Below are 18,899 nucleotides of genomic sequence, written 5' to 3'. Positions count from 1 at the left end.
TTCGTGAACTTCACATGTTTCTATGGAAGATGTATGTGGTTTTCAAGGTAAATTTGTTTACTAGTCATGTAGATCTTCAACATTTTTAACGATCACCTGGTGATTGACGATAACGAAAGGCCTTGATCTTTCATAACATGTAACTGACCGGCCGGTTACACTAGATAATACCTGTGTAGGAAATTATAATCAAACTTTTCGCATGGACACCAACTGGGCAAGAAACATGAAGTGGGTTTAATTGGAAATTAAGTTTTTCCTAATCCATACCCCCTGTGACTACCAAAAGATACTCCATTTCAGAAAGACATGTCAAGATCTAGAAATCATCAATCTAATACCCAAGCAACCTCATTTAGGTAAAATTAAGTATTTTTGGATCATGCTTGAGACGGGGCGTTAGTGCAAGGTGCTTGATGGCGTACGGTTGTTTGTTTTACATTCCTTCGACAATTTATTAGTCATGATAGGGGTCCGTGTTTACCCAACTCTTTATTTTGTATTTTTTATAGGAGTTATGAGATTGATCACTTCGTTATCTTCACCTTTCATTGAGATGTCACCCGCTGTAAGTGAATCATCACGAATTTTGACCTCAGCATGGTAATAACAGTCAGAGTTCGTAATAGTGGCAATGCATGCCGCTACACGGGGGCTACGTTGTTGTTGGTTTTTATCTGAAAGACCACTCTTAGATGTCGTGCGTTTGGTGAAGAAGCAACCACTGCATAATTATGTAAATATATCTAAGTTTGACCCGGTCATGGCACGAGCGGGGCTCGAACTCACCACTCCCGAACTCACCACTTCCGGTTACGTAGAAAACGCTATAACTATTGAGCTACCGCAACCGTATTACGATTCGGAAATTTGTTGAATACTTTCATAAAATAAAGCTGCAACAATCTGTTATGACAATCAAACAGCTGCTGTTTTGTTCTTAATTATTTAAAAGAATACACTATCTAAATCATGAATATTAGGGGAATATGAAACAGTGAACTCACCGTCTTCTAAGGTATAAAGAACCCAGACAGTCAATCCTTATACATATATATCTTTCTTAATAATAGCCTTCATTTATCCAGGATAACACAAATTAGCATATAGCTAGTTTCCATTGTGGTCCTGCGTCTTCGTGGTGTTCCTTAGTTTAAAGTCAGCATTTCCAAATTTTATGTTCGTTATAACGATGTAATTTACCAATACAACCTGTTATTGTGTAACATGTTGTCTGACATGTTTCAGACCAATTGAGAGAGTTCTTTGCACACTGATTTTGACTGGATTACTCCGATTACCTGATGGAAATTTAGGGCTCACGGCGGATGTGACCTGTCGACAGAGGATGCTTACTCCTCCTAAGCACCTGATCCCACCTCTGGTATATCCAGGGGTCTGTGTTTGCCCTAATCTTAATTTTGTATCATTTATCGGTGTTGAGAGATTAAACACTGTTCGTTATCTTAACCTTTGTATATAATAAGGTAAAAAAAAAAAAGGAAACTGTACTATTTTATTTATGGAATATAACGATAAAGCGGTGAAAATCACTATTGTTTTAAAGGGATTTGTTAATACAGTCATATAACGACGCTTTCAAAACACCCCAAAAGATCACAAAGCTAATAACACGAATGACCACGATCTGCCTAATTGATAACATTAAAGAATACTTTGAGGATGATATTCCAAATCTTGGTTCAAGACTGTCAAGATAAACCAACGTTACTGGCGGATTTGGTAAGCAGCGTAAACGTTTTTCCATTTCTCTGCGATTGTTGACAAACGGAGGGTGTGGGGGGGGGGGGGGGGGGCTGGCCAGGGCAAGCCACCAACATTCTCCTACATTCTGTAAGTAAGAAAATCCCTGACTATATGTGTTGCTTGTGTTTCTTGTTGTTACGTGGTGTCATTTCCCTGTCTCTGTATGGACGGAGTCACATCTCGATAGCGTACACCTTTCGGATTTCCATTCCATGTGAGGTGGTTCTACCGCACACCATTACCCTACTTTCTCCAAAATTGTCGGCGCTTCCTAAGACGACGATACACTCTGGAATAGCCGTCACTGATATTCATCTAAAATCTGGATTCGTCAGTGAACAGATTTTTCACCCACTCCCGTATTCTGAATTGCAAATGCCTTCTGCAGCACGCTAATCTTGCAAGAATATGAAGTTGAGGCAATACTAGACGCCGCTGGAGGTTTAGGCCTGATGTTGTGTTCGTGCAGACAATTACGTACAGTTAAGTTATCGAGCTTTCATTGGTTATCCTTGGTATTTATTTATGTATGTTTGTATGTATGTATATACCGAATAAACATTTATTTATTCATAGACCGATGGGTCAAAATCCAGGAATGCCATGAGCAGTTAAACTACCTGTTTGAAAACGATTTCTCAAAAGTGTTGCTTTAATGTGGTTGTCCCGTTGACGCAACGTCACACGAGGACGACCTGTGTGTGCTCGATCCCGAGTGCTACCAGATTGTTTAAAACTTCATCATAATGATTGAATGGTATTTCGGAGCAATCCACAGTTTACGACAATGTTTGGATCCATTCTGGCTTGAAGCACTCCAACAGCTCGAAAAGGTTCATTTGCGTTTAGTAGTGACGTAACAAGACGGTAGCATTTCGATTTCCTTTAGGAATAAAGTTAATGAAACCCTTTCATGTTTGGTTGTTTTTTTTAAGTGCTAAGATAAATGATTCATAGAAACAATTCAATTAACAAAAGGTAACTAACCGTGAAAAAAGTCTGTTCAACTTTGTGGAACACTGTCCTATTATCTTCATAAACATCGATTGTTTACATTCTATAGATATACACGATAGTATATTATTATAATGCTAATTTTATGCATTTTCTCTTTTCCATATTCATGTACCAAAACCCGACTGAGCCCCCCTTCGTCATATCTGGCCATTTGAAAGTTCACACTTTCTCGGAATGATGACAACAATAACAATACAGTTAACGAGATCCTTTAAAAAATGAATTATCGAGGAACTTCTTACTTTGAAATTGTTTCTGAGTCAACACGTTGATATGACTTGCGGTTAGTGCCATGTTGTTCGCCTCAGTCGAATATATAGGGAATATAGAGCCATTTTAAAAACTGAGATGTGAAGTGGTGCGGTACTGTGTATCCCTTCGGGTTTTACACAATATAATCATGTGACCACCTCCTTTCTATCCTAATGAAGTATTTAAGATTAAACTTGTTTCTTCTTATTTCTGATTTATAGATTCTGGTGTCAATTTGATAAATCTTTAGTTTTATCAATAAATAATACATCTGAACCAGCGTAGGTTTATATTAACAAAACTTGATAAGTGTAAACATGATCAATTCATGTTTGCTCAAGTTGCGACCACATGGACTCAAAAAAGAATTCTAAATAGTTCCAGAGTAACCTGTAAATTAAACTTTCTCTTCCGAAATGCAGTTGCTTCTGTCGAGTTGAATGATCAGTGTTTCCTTAGAGAAATAAAATACTGTGGAACAACATTTCTTTATTTTTGGCAACACATAAGTAAAATACAAATTTAATATATTGTGTATTTGACCACGGTGGCTTTAAAGCAAGTAAAGACAATAAGGAATTTAACAAATTATACAGATGTATCTGTACAATGGGTTTTTAGATATACACTGTACCTAGCCAAATCCCAAGTGGCAAATCGGCACCCATTATTTGCAGAAAAATCAAGAGTGATATGGCATTTAATAGAGTCTGATGTCAATTTGACATATTCAGACTTCAATACTACCTTTGTTACAGATGTCTTCCGCCTGAAAGTTGAAACATCAAGCTTCCAATGAAGAAGAATTTCTGTAAGATTCTAAACGATGAAATCCTACGGAAATTTACCATTCATGACTATACAAATTCCTTCAGGAAATTAGCATTCAAAGGGAAATTTTAAAAATCCTACAGGAGGAATAAACTTCCTGAAGAATTCAAACAAAACCGAATCGAATTAAACCTCTTATTTGACGAATCCAAAAATTTTACCACAGGAATTTCATCTCACGAAGAAAATAAAATTTCCTACAAGAAAATTTAAAAACTGTAGAATTTTAAAGAAGTGTAGGAAAATAAAAACTATAGAACGCTAAGGATTTAATTTTTAATGTGAATATCTCATCTGTCAGGTTAAATACTCGTAAATTCCCTTTGTAGCTCATGTTCTACCTTGTGACCGACAGAGATTTGATCACGGGGTCAACAGTTTCAGCAGATATGTTTGCGACAGTGTTATACGTGTAAACGACATTTTCGGAATGTTGCGGATCAGTATATCAACTGTCCGAGTCGGTAGGAAGAAGTCTGATTTCTTGTATTTGTAATGGTAAATATCCCCGTGGTTGCCGTGAATGGTGCTCAGCAGACCTTTGTGTGATATCTTCCTCAGTATGTGTCAAGGTCCACCTGATGGCTTTGTAGTCAATATCATCTTGCAGTGGATGTTTATCTATAAATAGACTTTCCACACTGTTTTGAACATTAGTAGTTTCTCTGGCAGTATTTTCTTTCTTATAATAATGTTTGTTATCAGCTTCAGTAACGACGGTGAATGATCCAGAAAGGTACGCTGATCCGGATAGAAACCGGCTTTCTTTAAAGTCAACGGCGGAGGACGCTTTCTGTTCGTGTTCTGCGGCATTGTGCCATAGCGAGGAGCACAGACTCGACAGAGCGCCTAGAAGGCATACAGCACCTTTACAAAAATAAATATGAAGAGGATTGTTTATTTCTAAGAAAAACGGATTTAATGTTCTTACAAAGCAATTTACCATGTTCCCCATTACATGTCCGTAACGTATTTCTAGTATGATTCTAAAACCCTGTGGTTAATACATTCAAATTTCATCAAATAATACATGGTCAGTTTACTCTTGAACATAAGAATTCAGTGCCATATGTCGAAGAAACTGAAAATGGCCAGATTTTAACAGCAAAAAATTGAATACCTGAGAGGAAAAATACTCCTTCATACGTGATACCGTAATCAATCATAAGACCTGTGAATCAGAAGTGAAATAAATCAATGGACCTAAAAGAGAACACACATTTCTAATTGCTATTGGCAAATTCTAATACTCTCAAATTTGACATGTTGTTTAATTCAAATATAGAAGAATAGTATATATGTAAATTCATTGCAATGATAATGGGGAGAATCAATAGTTCTCCGGGTTCATTAGATATGTATTACTTTGAACATGCATTATCTATTGTACATAGTACTTAGATATTTTATTGAAAGTAGATATTAACGGCAAACTAACAACTCAACTGTATGACATGATTTCAGCTTCTCCATCGTCATTTTTCCATATTTATGTAGCAATATTCCATTATCACCTGCATATGGTGTTTATATCTCTCAACTGATTCGATACGCAAGAGATTGTTCTGCATATGGTCAGTTTTTAAATCGAGGCAGGCTACTGACAAACAAGTTGATGTTACAGGCGTTTCAACAGTCTCATTTAAAGTAAGCATTTCGCAAATTATATGATCGTTATAACGATCTAGTTTGCCAATACAACCTGTCATTGGGTAAAATGCTGTCTGAAGTGTTTCATAGAAATTGTTAGGCTGTTCTTGGGACACTGATTCTAACTACGGATTACTCCGTTTATAGGGTTCACGGCGGGTGTGATTGGTCGACAGGGGATGCTTACTCCTCCTATGCATCTGATCCCACCTCTGGTATATCCAGGACTCCTTGTTTGCCCAACTTTCTATTTTGTATCAATTCCTTAAAGAAGTCCGTTATCTTCACCTTTTCATGTTAGCCAGTTTCTGGTTCTGTAAACCTTATATATCCGAAGTTTGTAATAATAAATTGATTGATTAATATGCCCATTGTTGTTATAAGCATTTTCTCTTCTGTTTTGTTACCTGCTAACGGTCCTCCTAATATACAAGCTATCCCTGCCGACGTAAAATACAATCCGACAGCGGTTGAAAGTTGAGAGATACCAACCAATTCTAAACAAAGAGGGTTTATTAAAACAATTAACCCCCCGCTATAAATCCCAGTAATAAAAGAATAAATATTTTGACCAACATAATTCGTACAATAAAATGGAAAAGTGACAGTTGTAAGACCAAATATTCCAAGAAATCCGAAGTTAAGAAGCAAAGGATCAATTCCTCCTGGTCCTAAAACTAAACCTGCCAGGATTCTATTGACAGTGCTCCCGAGGCCTATCACTGTAATCAGCGAGGCCGCCTGCATTTCACTGGCCCCACTTATAACGGAAAACCGTGGAAGATGAATGAATAATATTGCGTATGGGATCCCCCAAAGGAATGAAGACATTAAGATACAGAGAAAGGACTTTTCCCGCAGAATATCACAGTGGAAGTTACACATTCCTCCCTTTTCTGAAGAATTCTTTCCGGAAATCTTGTACGCCATTTCCACTTTAGTCGGTCGCATCAAAGCGCCAAACACAATATTTTGACCTCCAAATGCTCCCAAGATCAGAAATGCTCCTCTAAGACCATACTGATCTATCAGAAACTGGATGAAAGGACCAGCGGCAAACATTCCTAGACCCGCACCAGCCACGTTCACACCAACGGCGATTCCACGATATTTCTCAAATGAATATCCCACCACGATAACAGCTGTAATCGCACTGAAGCCAAGTCCACTTCCTATTGGTAATAAAAAAATCGTTTTATTAAGGGATTGATTGATGCAGCGTGGTTTGTATTGGTTGTTCCATTTTTAGGACTCGTTTGAGACCGGGGCATGACCGCGTCAAACCTAAGACGTTAATTAATATAGGTAGTGGTTGCTCCTTCGCTGAAACATTTAGAAGTGAGAATCACGGGTCTTTTGAATATGACCTTAAAAACAGAGGTCCCGTGTCGCGCCAGATGTTGGCACGTTAAAGGACCCTCACTGCTACGACCCCGAGTACTACGCAAAGGTCTAAGCGGTACTTCACATACTCAATATGAGTGTAAAATTCTCGACGGGACGTAAAACAATCAATCATTATCATTTGATCCCATTTTATTGCATCTGAAGAGCCTTTTATACAGTGTAATACAATGCAGCTGTAACGACAAAATTTCAGATGTAATAATAAAAAAAGCATTATTTTAGGTCCCATCTTCAATTCATTAAACCGTTAATTAAAAACTGACAATCCTTTGAAAATTACATTTTGTAACGGGTCATTTGAAACTGCTTTAAGACGTCACACTTCTTTACGTAGTAAACTCTGATAACATATAATACATGTATAAAAGTCAGGGATCATGGGATACGGAAGTTTCGGGATGTGCCGGAACGACCGATTATATTTGACGTTTATACACCACGGTCACGTGATAATAACCAATTGTAGGGCAAATTTGACATTGATACAAATGGTGTTTCGCTAGCAGACGGTCCGTAAAGAGCTATGCGTTGTCTAACGATGACGATCCAAGTCACTATCGGTGCTTAGTACCTGGGTGTAAATTAGATGGAGTGAAAAATACGCATTTAGACACGTATCATAGGATGCAAGGCGTCAAGTTTTACCAATATTCTCAATACCTTCCCTAGATTTATTTCCCTCGCCAACTCACATAATTTAATCAAATACATTTTCCTATAAAATGGTCGTAGTGATTCGTTACTTTCTAAGAGAGCATTTGAATGCAGGAATTTTATAGCAAATGAAGCATCCCATGCTTGATTACTTAGTTGTTATTGTAATCCGGAAGTGACATGTCCTACAAATTTCGTTCAATGTGCGATAAAAGTCAGAGTGGATCCGTATCTCGAAAGTCCCGTATTGAGCGATAGTTGTTTTGTTAGGTCACCTATTCACTCTGGTGGCCTATTTTAAGGGGTAGTTGTCCGTCTTGTGTTAACATTTGAATATAATAAAACTTTTTCTGAAAGTACATGAACATTTCTCATCAAAGGTATAGGGCATCTTTGGGTTAGAAGAAATTACAATTGTGAATTTCATGGTCACTATATCCCCTAGACCTGAGAGAGTAGGTTGAAACGGGAAATCTAGCAGACAATCAGAACTAGCAGAAAACTTGGTGAGTGCATAACCATTATGAGCAAGGATAACTTTACCAAAATTATGGCGGATGTGACCGGTCAACAAGGGAAACTTACATCTCCTAGACACCCGATCCCACCTCTGGTGTGTCCAGGGGTCCATGTTTGCCCTACTCTTAATTTCGTATTCGTTAAAGGAGTCATGAGAATGATCACTGAGGGTTATCTTCACTTTTTCATCATCTCATTTTTTCATTACATCCTGGACATCAACCAAACTCAGTACATACGTGTAGTAATAAAATGAGGAACGTTTTCAAAATTATAAAATTAATGGATCTTCGATCAGGGGTTATGGTTCTGGGGCGATGCTAAAAAATTAATGTTTTGAGAAATCTTCTCCACTACAAGTCCCGTGGGGATCCGTGTTGAAATATGTCCTAGGTACCCCTTGCTTGTCGTAAGAGGCGACTAAATGGGGCGGTGCTTTGGATGAGACCGCCAAAACCGAAGCCATATGTCACAGCAGGTGTGGCACGATAATTAAATTCAATTCAATTTAGGCCTATGTTCGGCGCTTATGGTCTTTTTGCGGTCTCATCGAGCATAAGCCTAAATTTTGTAGCCCTTCACCGGTAATGGTGACGTCTCCATATGAGTGAAAAATTCTCGAGTGGGTCGTTAAACAATATATAATCAAACAATCTCTACTACAACATGGTGTAACTAAACAAGTATGTGCATATCCCGCAAATGGAAAGGCTAATTTCAGAAATACATGTGACAATATCCTTTGCAATCTGCCTGAGAATATTACTTATCATGTTCGTTACTGACTGACTACGGAAATATGGTGGATTGTTAAAATCCATAGAACGTGATGCATCACCTTCTATGGACTTTAGTAACCCGACATATTTCCATAAACAGTCGGTAACAAACCTAGTAAGTGCTTGTTTTGTTGAGGACCAAAACATTTTTATGTTAACATTAAAACGACGTTCCGGACGCCATGTTACCGTCTAAATCGTTTTTACTCACCGTCTACAGAAGTTTAGACGGCAAGCACGTGACTCTTTTTATCCAATGACAGAGTATCATTCTAGCCCGAGAAATGAGATGATGGTACCTGCCTAAGCTCTTCACAGCAATGCATTGCTCTCCTGTGATTCTCACACGTTTACATTTGGTTTCCTGAAGGATAACGCCTTTTCTGACGGATTCACGTCACAGACGAATATTCCGACCAGTGATCATTGTCTGTGATGTTAAAGTCAGTCGAACTTCTTGATCACTGAATACACTCGGTTGGACATGTCATGTTTTGTTCTGATAGCTCAAACACCAAGCGATGTGCTGGTTGCCCTTGTAGTCAACACCACTTTTAACTTGAATCATCTTAGAGCATCGGTCTGAGCGAGCATGCTCAGAATCACACGAATCAGTGTAGGATAACATTTGTTTATGATGAGTTATTAAGATGTCAGTGGATTACCACCATAACCTTAAAACTATGTCAGTGGTGTAACCGACGCAGAGAATCGACACAAACTCCGGTTATAATTTGATGTCGTCAAGCCTCTTCGATCCGTGTCACGTGTAACAGCTTTATTTTAGTTTTGATGTCGGAATACTTATGATTTAAACACTGAACCATATCAAAGGGCTGTCTAGCATTGTTATGGTACCTCATCGGGGGAACTTCAATTCCACGTCAAGCAATGTGGGGCGTCGGTTTGAATCCAATTTGACAGCATTTTGCACCTCAGACACCTTAACCAAAATCATCCATGTCTCATGCTTCAAAAGACAACTGATCATGGCATATGTTGTTACTCCCTTGATTTCTGGCATATTTCCTTTTGGCATTTTCCTGTCTACAACACAAATATGTATTACATTCAAAGGGAACGTTTGTCCCCCGCCATCGTTTATATGTATGTTTGAAAGAGACTAGGTCTGACAATAGCCATGAAATGGTTTGAAATTCAAACAATAATATGTTTTCTCTGGAATTTGGTTATATTAACGTTGAAATAACCAGAGACTTCAGATTATAAAAGTACAGTAGAATATTTTCCACTTCAAGAACATGGCGTCACAAATTTGGTAACCATTTGTGTTTGCCTTGGACATTGTCATAATGATAGAATCATGAGCCACATGTCTCGATCAAAACCAGATACATGTATTTGCAACATCAAGATTGACATTTGTTTGATATCTTTTTTAGATGGGGGGGGGGGGGGGCAAATCAGACTATATACATGTAATTAGAAAACGTCTTCATAGACTACATGTACCATAACATCCTTTAAAACGTACGGAAATTTTCTTCTGCTAAAATACAATAAAAGGACATTATCTTTAGGTTAATATTTGTTGATATTCTGTTAAAAACTAGAATTTTTCTCGCGTTCTAGGAATTTCGCCTGTGGATTACACTCATTTTTACCACGACGCTAGTCAATGAACTTTCTGATTACGCCTCTTAGGTTTACAGAAAATCAAGACTCGTCTTTGAACAGTATCAGACAGTATTAGATGATAGTATCAGACGACAGTATCATACGATAGTATAAGACGACAACATCAGACGACAGTATGGTTGTTGTCAGTTAAATAATATCAGATGACAATATCAGACGATAGTATAAGACGACAATATCAGACGATAGAATAAGACGACAATATCAGACGATAGTATCGGACGACAATATCAGACGATAGTATCAGACGACAGTATTAGACGATAGTATAAGACGACAATATTAGACGATAGTATCGGACGACAATATCAGATGACAACATCAGACGACAGTATCGGACGATAATATTAGATGACAACATCAGACGACAATATCAGACGATAGTATTAGACGACAATATCAGACGACAAAATAGTTGTTGTCAGTTGAATAATATCAGATGACAATATCAGACGACAGTATCGGACGACAATATCAAATGACAATATCAGACGATAGTATAAGACGACAATATTAGACGATAGTATCGGACGACAATATCAGATGACAACATCAGACGACAGTATCGGATGACAGTATCAGACGACAGTATCAGATGACAGTATCTGACGACAGTATCAGATGACAACATCAGACGACAGTATCGGATGACAACACCAGACGACAGTATCAGACGATAGTATCAGACGACAGTATCAGATGACAGTATGGTTGTTGTCAGTTGAATAATATCAGACGACAGTATCAGATGACAGTATCAGACGACAACATCAGACGACAGTATCAGATGACAGTATCAGATGACAGTATTAGACGACAGTATGGTTGTTGTTAATTGATGGTTTTTGTTAATTGACGTGACGTTGTCTTATTCTGGAATGTTCCAAAATCAGAATGGGGGTGCGCTGTTGTCCCAAACAAACTGAATTCATTATTTTGTTATTCGAATGTGACTTTATGTTTCTTATAATTGAAGTCAATATCGAGTTTTATAACATTCTGGAATCGTTTTTATTCACATTGCGTTAGTCAATTACCGTTCTTCACTGAACCATGTACTCTTCGATTATTGGTATTTCCTTGGTGTTTCCGGATTCATTTACGCTTCGATTATTGGTATTTCCTTGGTGTTTCCGGATCCATTTACGCTTCGATTATTGGTATTTCCTTGGTGTTTCCGAATCCATTTACGCTTTGATTAACTCTGTGAAAGGTCCAGGTAATGTAGATTTCACACGTGAGAAGTCCACAAAACCCGTATAGATTTTTCCGTCAGTGTTTACATTATGTATCAAGGTTTTGTTGCATGCATTTTTGGAATTTTGTATATGAATTCTTTTTCCCATCCGTACGCAAGAACTTATATATACACGAGATGCACATTAATTACTTCTTTTACATAGTAAAACTGAAGCAATTATATTTTTGAAATCATGCTTTATTGAAACAATTTTGCAAATGTATGAAACACAGTCTTGGTCCCAAACTTTGATTTATTCAACATATAAAAGCTTGTCAAGGATCTTGAAAAGTGTGTGTTCTAGTCGTGCCTTATCCCGAATGTTTAATTTTCAAATGGAACTAGCTGAAGGACATATTTTCGAAAGAGAAATAACATAACCTCTCACCTGCTACAATTCCGAAGGTGAATAACAGGAAGATTAGATTAGGAGCAAAGTAGCTTGAACACAGGCCTGTAAATAAACAAATCCCGGATAGCATTCCAGCAACCCTGCAATTCCATTTGTTGATGACGAAACTCACAACGGGTCCTATTAAATGTGAATACATAAAATACATTTTATGAATGCAGTTCAAATTTCAGCTTACTTCTTACTATTCAAAATCATAACATTGTTACATCCATACATTCGACAAAGTTCTCTCTCTCTCTCTCTCTCTCTCTCTCTCTCTCTCTCTCTCTCTCTCTCTCTTCTGAAATTTACCTAAAAGACTTAGAAGACTTGCAAAGACCGATCCCACTAGAGACGTGATGGTAAAATCTCCTTGAAATTCATTCAGAAATGCGTTATGAAACACACCGACTCCATAGCTTAGAACGGCTGTAACGAATTGAGAGCCGAACGCCGCTATCATCACCATCCAGGCCCAACCACTGTCTATGTCCCGCATCTGAAACAAGGTTGTTTTCTCTATGAAAATAATGACCTCTCTCCTTCATCACACCCAATATATAGAAGAAAATCAGAGCCAATTATCGCTGTGCAACTAGCTGACCGCGAGCACAAATCTTAAGTCTGCTGTGTATTACAAAAGTTCCTACATTGTTAAATTCTTGACAAATCGCACGCACATCACAATACACGCTCAATCACAACACAAGGACGAATAAATTATTTATTGTGTTTGGTTAAAGGCATGGTCAATGATTAGTTCTATTAAAATCCATGAGAGAGAGAGAGAGAGAGAGAGAGAGAGAGAGAGAGAGTGTGTGTGTGCGTTTAAAAAGAGAGAGCCATAAGAAGATATGCATATTGAGTGATGTACGTTGTTGACACCACTACACAGGTGTTTCCATTTGGTCAGTTGTATTACACTGCAGTAGGGAGCTGAGATAAGAAAAAGAGTACCAACTCATTCCCCATGGACTTCAATACTAACCTTTGGCCCTCTCACTAATTAACTGTATTGATTTTGGACAAATTGCGTCCAACACTTGAAAGTTCATTCCAAGTGCTAATTAAAAAAAACCCACATAAATTATATAGGGAACGGTTGCTTTTATAGGTCATATTTGTACTGTTTTACAATATAGATAGAGATCTATAGTGAATTACACCCTTCATTTCAAACAGACATGTACCTCTACCACAGTCATTTCCTCAGTCATTTCTCGATTTCGTGCGCTTCACTGATATTCAAACATGTATCACGATACATATTTCCAAAACCATATCACAATTTATTAGTATGCAATATGTCTATATACAGTGTGAAAACTTCAGAGATGAAAATCTAACTTGAAGAGTTTGAATTGTATATGTTTATTATTGATGAAATAAAATATTGTGTACATCAAATACACAACAGCATTATTTAATGTGCTTTTATTTGAGTACAATATGCCATTTTATTTCGTTGACGATTATAAAGTTTCGAAAATTAAAATACCGGTAATTCATATTGAAAATAATTGTATTAAATTGAAATTACTGATGGGAATCCTGATTATCATATATTGCGTTCCCCATTTTCCATATCAGTGGCGGATTTAGAGCCTCCTATTTTTTTTTACAAGACATAGCTAGCATATATAAATGATCACGCCATATCTGGCACCCAAGATGGCCGATTATTTTACCTAATACTTAACTCTCACATGCGCCCCCACCCCTTTCGTAAATCCTGGATCCGCCACTGCATATGACTTATAAAACAGTCTAATCAAACAATTGGACTTTCTTCTTACTTTTATGCAATTCAATAATTCAGCTGCTTCTGCTTACAGCTGGGATTTCTGTTCAATAGAACTGCCTTCTGAGGAGGAGTGTATTTCAGTCACATCTTAACGATTAAATCCAATGTTTTGGTAAATATCTAACATCTTATATACACGATGAAAACTAATCAATGAAAGAGAATCAAATAAAACGTACCTCGCTGTGTTTTGTGTATTTTCCTCACTGTCAGAATCACTTGGTGTACTGTGTACATATTAGGAACCAGTTTCAACTAGTATGATCTGATACTACTTTATATTGAAGAATATGTATCTGAGAAGAGAACTTCAGTGAAAGGAACTTGTGAGGTCAGTAGCCAGAGCTCATTAACTCTGGCCACGGCAGGACAGCGGGCAGTGAGTCAACAATGTTGTTGAAAGTGGTCAGATAACAGATGTTTTTCTCTCATTTATTGGGATTAGCTTGTCTTAGGTTATTTCTGATGGAAAACAAAAGATACGTAAAATTGTGTCAGGAGTCTTGTACTAATAAATTTAGACTCATCCTTTTTACTTTGGGATCATATGTGAATATGTTACACTTTTATTTTTAAAAAATGTACTTTTGAATGAAATTCCGTTGAAAAAAAAATACAATTCTTGAAATAATAAACGTACATAACGAAATAAAGTCATCGCATGATCACAGATGATTAAAAACGGCGCGAAAATGCACGCATACAGGACGTTGCACAAAAGTTTCTACGCGAACCATTTTGTCAAGAGTAAACGTTGTAGCGAAGTATTGCTAAATGCGTTCTTACCTTGGGTTGTACTGCGCAGTTTTATTTGTACACTAATCACAAACAATCACATGTCGCAAAAACACAACAAACAAGACCTGCAGTTGGTTGACCCTCAGACTTTCGAAAGATACTCACGAAATGCAGTAACGGAGTTGACGTAAGGTTTTTATCTCGGTAATCGGCTGGGAGGATGTCGGTGTGAAAGACCTCTCTGGTGAGACGTTGTAGGTCATTCATTATTTCACTCCATTCTAAGCCGCTTTCATGCTTGTGTGTCGATTAATGATCAATGAATGCAATTTTTACTTATGACCCTTTCATTTGCGACAAAGACAATGAAAAACTCGTTAAAAAGATACCTACCGTGATCTTGTTTTTAAGGCAGTTGGTGACCTTGGGTCCGATTAAAGATTTTGGAAGTTTGATTAGTCACAGTCATTTATAGGACTATACCAATATTTAAATGCCGTTCCAAAAGGGTTTTTTAAATTACACATGGAATCATAACTGGGATTTCTCTCTCTCTCTCTCTCTCTCTCTCTCTCTCTCTCTCTCTCTCTCTCATGTGTATTATTATGTAATCATATTACTTGAAGATGTTATTGCTATTAGAAACGATTGCCAATATCATTTTATATTTGTAGTATATGTGTTTGCGGTTCTAATGAAATTTAATTTCAAATTTCAAACACCAATGTGTTTATAGAGATGATTTCAACAAATGTCAAGCGGTCAGCGCAAAACATTATAATTATTTTTCATTAAAGTGATAACACAACTAATTTTGCGCAAAAATCCTGAAATGATAATTTTCCCAGCGCTTTCTTAAATGTTGCGAAAATAACATTTACGCTAAGTTGAAAAATCTCGTTTTAACTTAAAAATTAATACCTTTTGATTGCCTATACAAAAAACATTGAATCTGCGCATGGGCGGTAAACAGTGCAGCATGTTGTCCAGTGAGAGAAAGTGTGTGGATAGACCGAGAATTTTGAGACATTATGCGAGGAAAGAGGTAAAAATAAAATGAAATAGAACTCATACGTGAACTAAAATTTACGCAGGGATCAGTATGACCGTTGGAAAACCAAGAACTAGGAGAAACGCACCCAGGACTTAGTGGCAGATCCAGGATTTCCGAAGGGGGGGGGGGCATATAAAATTCAAGTATTAGCCAAAATATTTAGCCTTTTTGGGTGCCAAAATGATCTGGAGTTTTACTCACAATTTGTGGCGAAAAGAGGAGTCCTGGTCCCTCTAAACCTGCTACTGGAACTAACGAAGACACTGCTCTAAAAGCAAGCGTTATTTTATCTGAACATGTCACATGTTTGTTTAAAACCATTGGTCAATAGGAACATGGAAGAGTTTCTGTTAAAATAATGATTTATAATTACTAATCATAGGAAGCAAGGAATAATTTCATACTTGAAAGGCAAGTGTCGACCCCCTAAGGGGTATTCACAACACCTGTCATTCAAAACCACATGATGTAAACAAAGCATTTAAAAGTCCGAGTCAGTATGAAGAAACCTTTGAATTCCAGATGATCTTCAAAGCACATTTGTGAGCAAATTGATTCAGTCAAATTGCTCTAGATTGTCTGTATCGATAGGATTTTAATCAATACGTGTTTTAAAAACCACTTGATTAAAATGTGGAAAATGAGCTGTAGTGTCTCTTTAACAACGCATGGTGTACAATGATCAATTTGTATCAAAGATGTACACTACAACTGCGTATAAATCGTTAGGTATCTACATACTTAAGGAATGAAATACACGAGAACATGGACTGTGACGCTTCACGCCGCTTCAGGGAGTGAGTTGGCACATCATGAAAAATATGTCGTTGTGAGGCGTCGCAGCTCATGCCTCATGTATTCTCAAAACTGAAATTTGTTTCTTATATTTACGTTCTACTCTCATTTCTATCAGAATTCTGATCCGTTAGATTATATCAAGTATGCACAGTTCTGTATTCATACTGACATTGTTATACCCGCACTTTCTAAAAAACTTTTGGGTTACCCTGGTCCGTCTTTCACACGTTCCTTTTCCTCAAATCCTGTAGATGGGCAGTAAGGTTTCGGTATTTTCAGTTTTACCCTGGGGGCAAATAATCGGGGGAAAATAAACATTTTATATAAGATTTAAAAAAAAAAAAAAAAGGTTCCCAGGACTCCTTATACATTTTACGCAATAGCCAAATGATATTTTCGAAGATGATTGGTGGTGTCCTGTAGATGGGCAATAAGGTTTCAGAATTTTCATTTTCACCCTGGGGGCCAATTGGGAGTTCATAAAATAGCGTTTTTCTATATTAAAAAAAAACGTTTCCTAAAACTTCTCTTGCATTTTATGCAGTAGCCAAATCATCATTTGGGAAATGATAGGTGTTGTCCTTTAGATGTGCAATAAGTTTTCGAATCTTTTTTCACCTTGAGGGACAACTGGAGTGGGGAAAACGACAAAGAAAGAGCTGGTGCTCAGTGCACTGTGTCATGTGTAGCAAGAATATATTTGTTTTATGGGTTGGAATCTCAACCATTTTAAAGATATTTGAATAATTAAAAAACGATCGGGGTTGGGATGACCCCTGGGCACCTGCCCATCAAAATACTCAATGCATATTGACAGGCAGCAAGATTATTTACATTATATTTGTATGGTTTAGGGGTCATATATCAAGACCTCAATTGTTTTAAATATATTTCAACTATTGGAGATCATCGTTCCGTCACTATAGATATACATAGGTGAGAAATTCACATAGTCGTGATCATTAGATAACAATACATTTACATGCCTTCAAGACTGAACGCCATTTACACACTTAAGAAGGCTGTTAGAAAGTCATACAAATGTAATGGGAGGTGTAACACCCAGAGAGTTCAGAGGAATTGAAACTTCATCATTATATATAAACTATTAATTCATTGTTCATATTGACAATTAAAGTTTGTATTGATATTATTTTCTGATATATAAATTTGATGAGTTGATTGGAGTATAGTGTTGATGAGCAGCATTGGACAGGACGTATAACAGACAAAGCAACATTAGACAGAACTTATAACAGACACAGCAACATTAGACAGGGCTTATAACAGACACAGCAACATTAGACAGGGCTTATAACAGACACAACAGCATTATACAGAGCTTACAACAGACACAGCAACATTAGACAGGATGTATAACAGACACAGCAACATTAGATAGAGCTTATAACAGACACAGCAACATTAGACAGGATGTATAACAGACACAGCAACATTAGACAGGATGTATAACAGACACAGCAACATTAGACAGGATGTATAACAGACACAGCAACATTATACAGGGCTTATAACAGACACAACAACATTAGACAGAGATTATAACAGACACAGCAACATTAGACAGGGCTTATAACAGACACAACAGCATTATACAGAGCTTACAACAGACACAGCAACATTAGACAGGATGTATAACAGACACAGCAACATTATACAGGGCTTATAACAGACACAACAACATTAGACAGAGATTATAACAGACACAGCAACATTAGACAGAGATTATAACAGACACAACAACATTAGACAGAGATTATAACAGACACAACAACATTAGACAGAGATTATAACAGACACAGCAACATTAGACAGGATGTATAACAGACACAGCAACATTATACAGGGCTTATAACAGACACAGCAACATTAGACAGAGATTATAACAGACACAGCAACATTAGACAGAACTTATAACAGACACAGCAACATTAGACAGGACGTATAACAGACACAACAGCATTATACAGAGCTTACAACAGACACAGCAACATTAGACAGAGCTTATAACAGACACAACAACATTAGATAGAGCTTACAACAGACACAGCAACAGCATTGGACAGGTCTATAACAGACACAGTAGCATTGGACAGGACGTATAACAGACACAACAGCATTATACAGAGCTTACAACAGACACAGCAACATTAGACAGGGCTTATAACAGACACAGCAACATTAGACAGGACGTATAACAGACACAGCAACATTAGACAGAGCTTATAACAGACACAGCAATATTAGACAGAGCTTATAACAGACACAGCAACATTAGACAGAGCTTATAACAGACACAGCAACATTAGACAGAG

At 37.3% G+C, this 18,899-nt stretch overlaps 1 protein-coding gene across 1 annotated transcript in view; it reads right to left on the bottom strand.

Moving 5' to 3' along the window:
• LOC125660282 (uncharacterized) overlaps nucleotides 1-16,088 on the bottom strand; it is a 53,682-nt gene extending 37,594 nt beyond the window's left edge. The window contains exons 1-6 of the mRNA XM_048892105.2: nucleotides 15,967-16,088; nucleotides 12,482-12,668; nucleotides 12,164-12,307; nucleotides 5,925-6,689; nucleotides 4,988-5,038; nucleotides 4,319-4,734 (exon numbers count right to left, since the gene is read on the bottom strand). Coding sequence (XP_048748062.2) covers nucleotides 4,319-4,734; nucleotides 4,988-5,038; nucleotides 5,925-6,689; nucleotides 12,164-12,307; nucleotides 12,482-12,668; nucleotides 15,967-16,086 — 1,683 coding nt within the window. The 5' untranslated portion in view covers nucleotides 16,087-16,088. The remainder of the gene's footprint in view (nucleotides 1-4,318; nucleotides 4,735-4,987; nucleotides 5,039-5,924; nucleotides 6,690-12,163; nucleotides 12,308-12,481; nucleotides 12,669-15,966) is intronic.
• Between the last annotated feature and the right edge of the window lie 2,811 nt (nucleotides 16,089-18,899).

The sequence above is a fragment of the Ostrea edulis genome, chromosome 9, assembly GCF_947568905.1.
Source record: "Ostrea edulis chromosome 9, xbOstEdul1.1, whole genome shotgun sequence".
NCBI lineage: Eukaryota > Metazoa > Mollusca > Bivalvia > Ostreida > Ostreidae > Ostrea > Ostrea edulis.
This window is presented reverse-complemented; position numbering and strand designations above follow the sequence as displayed.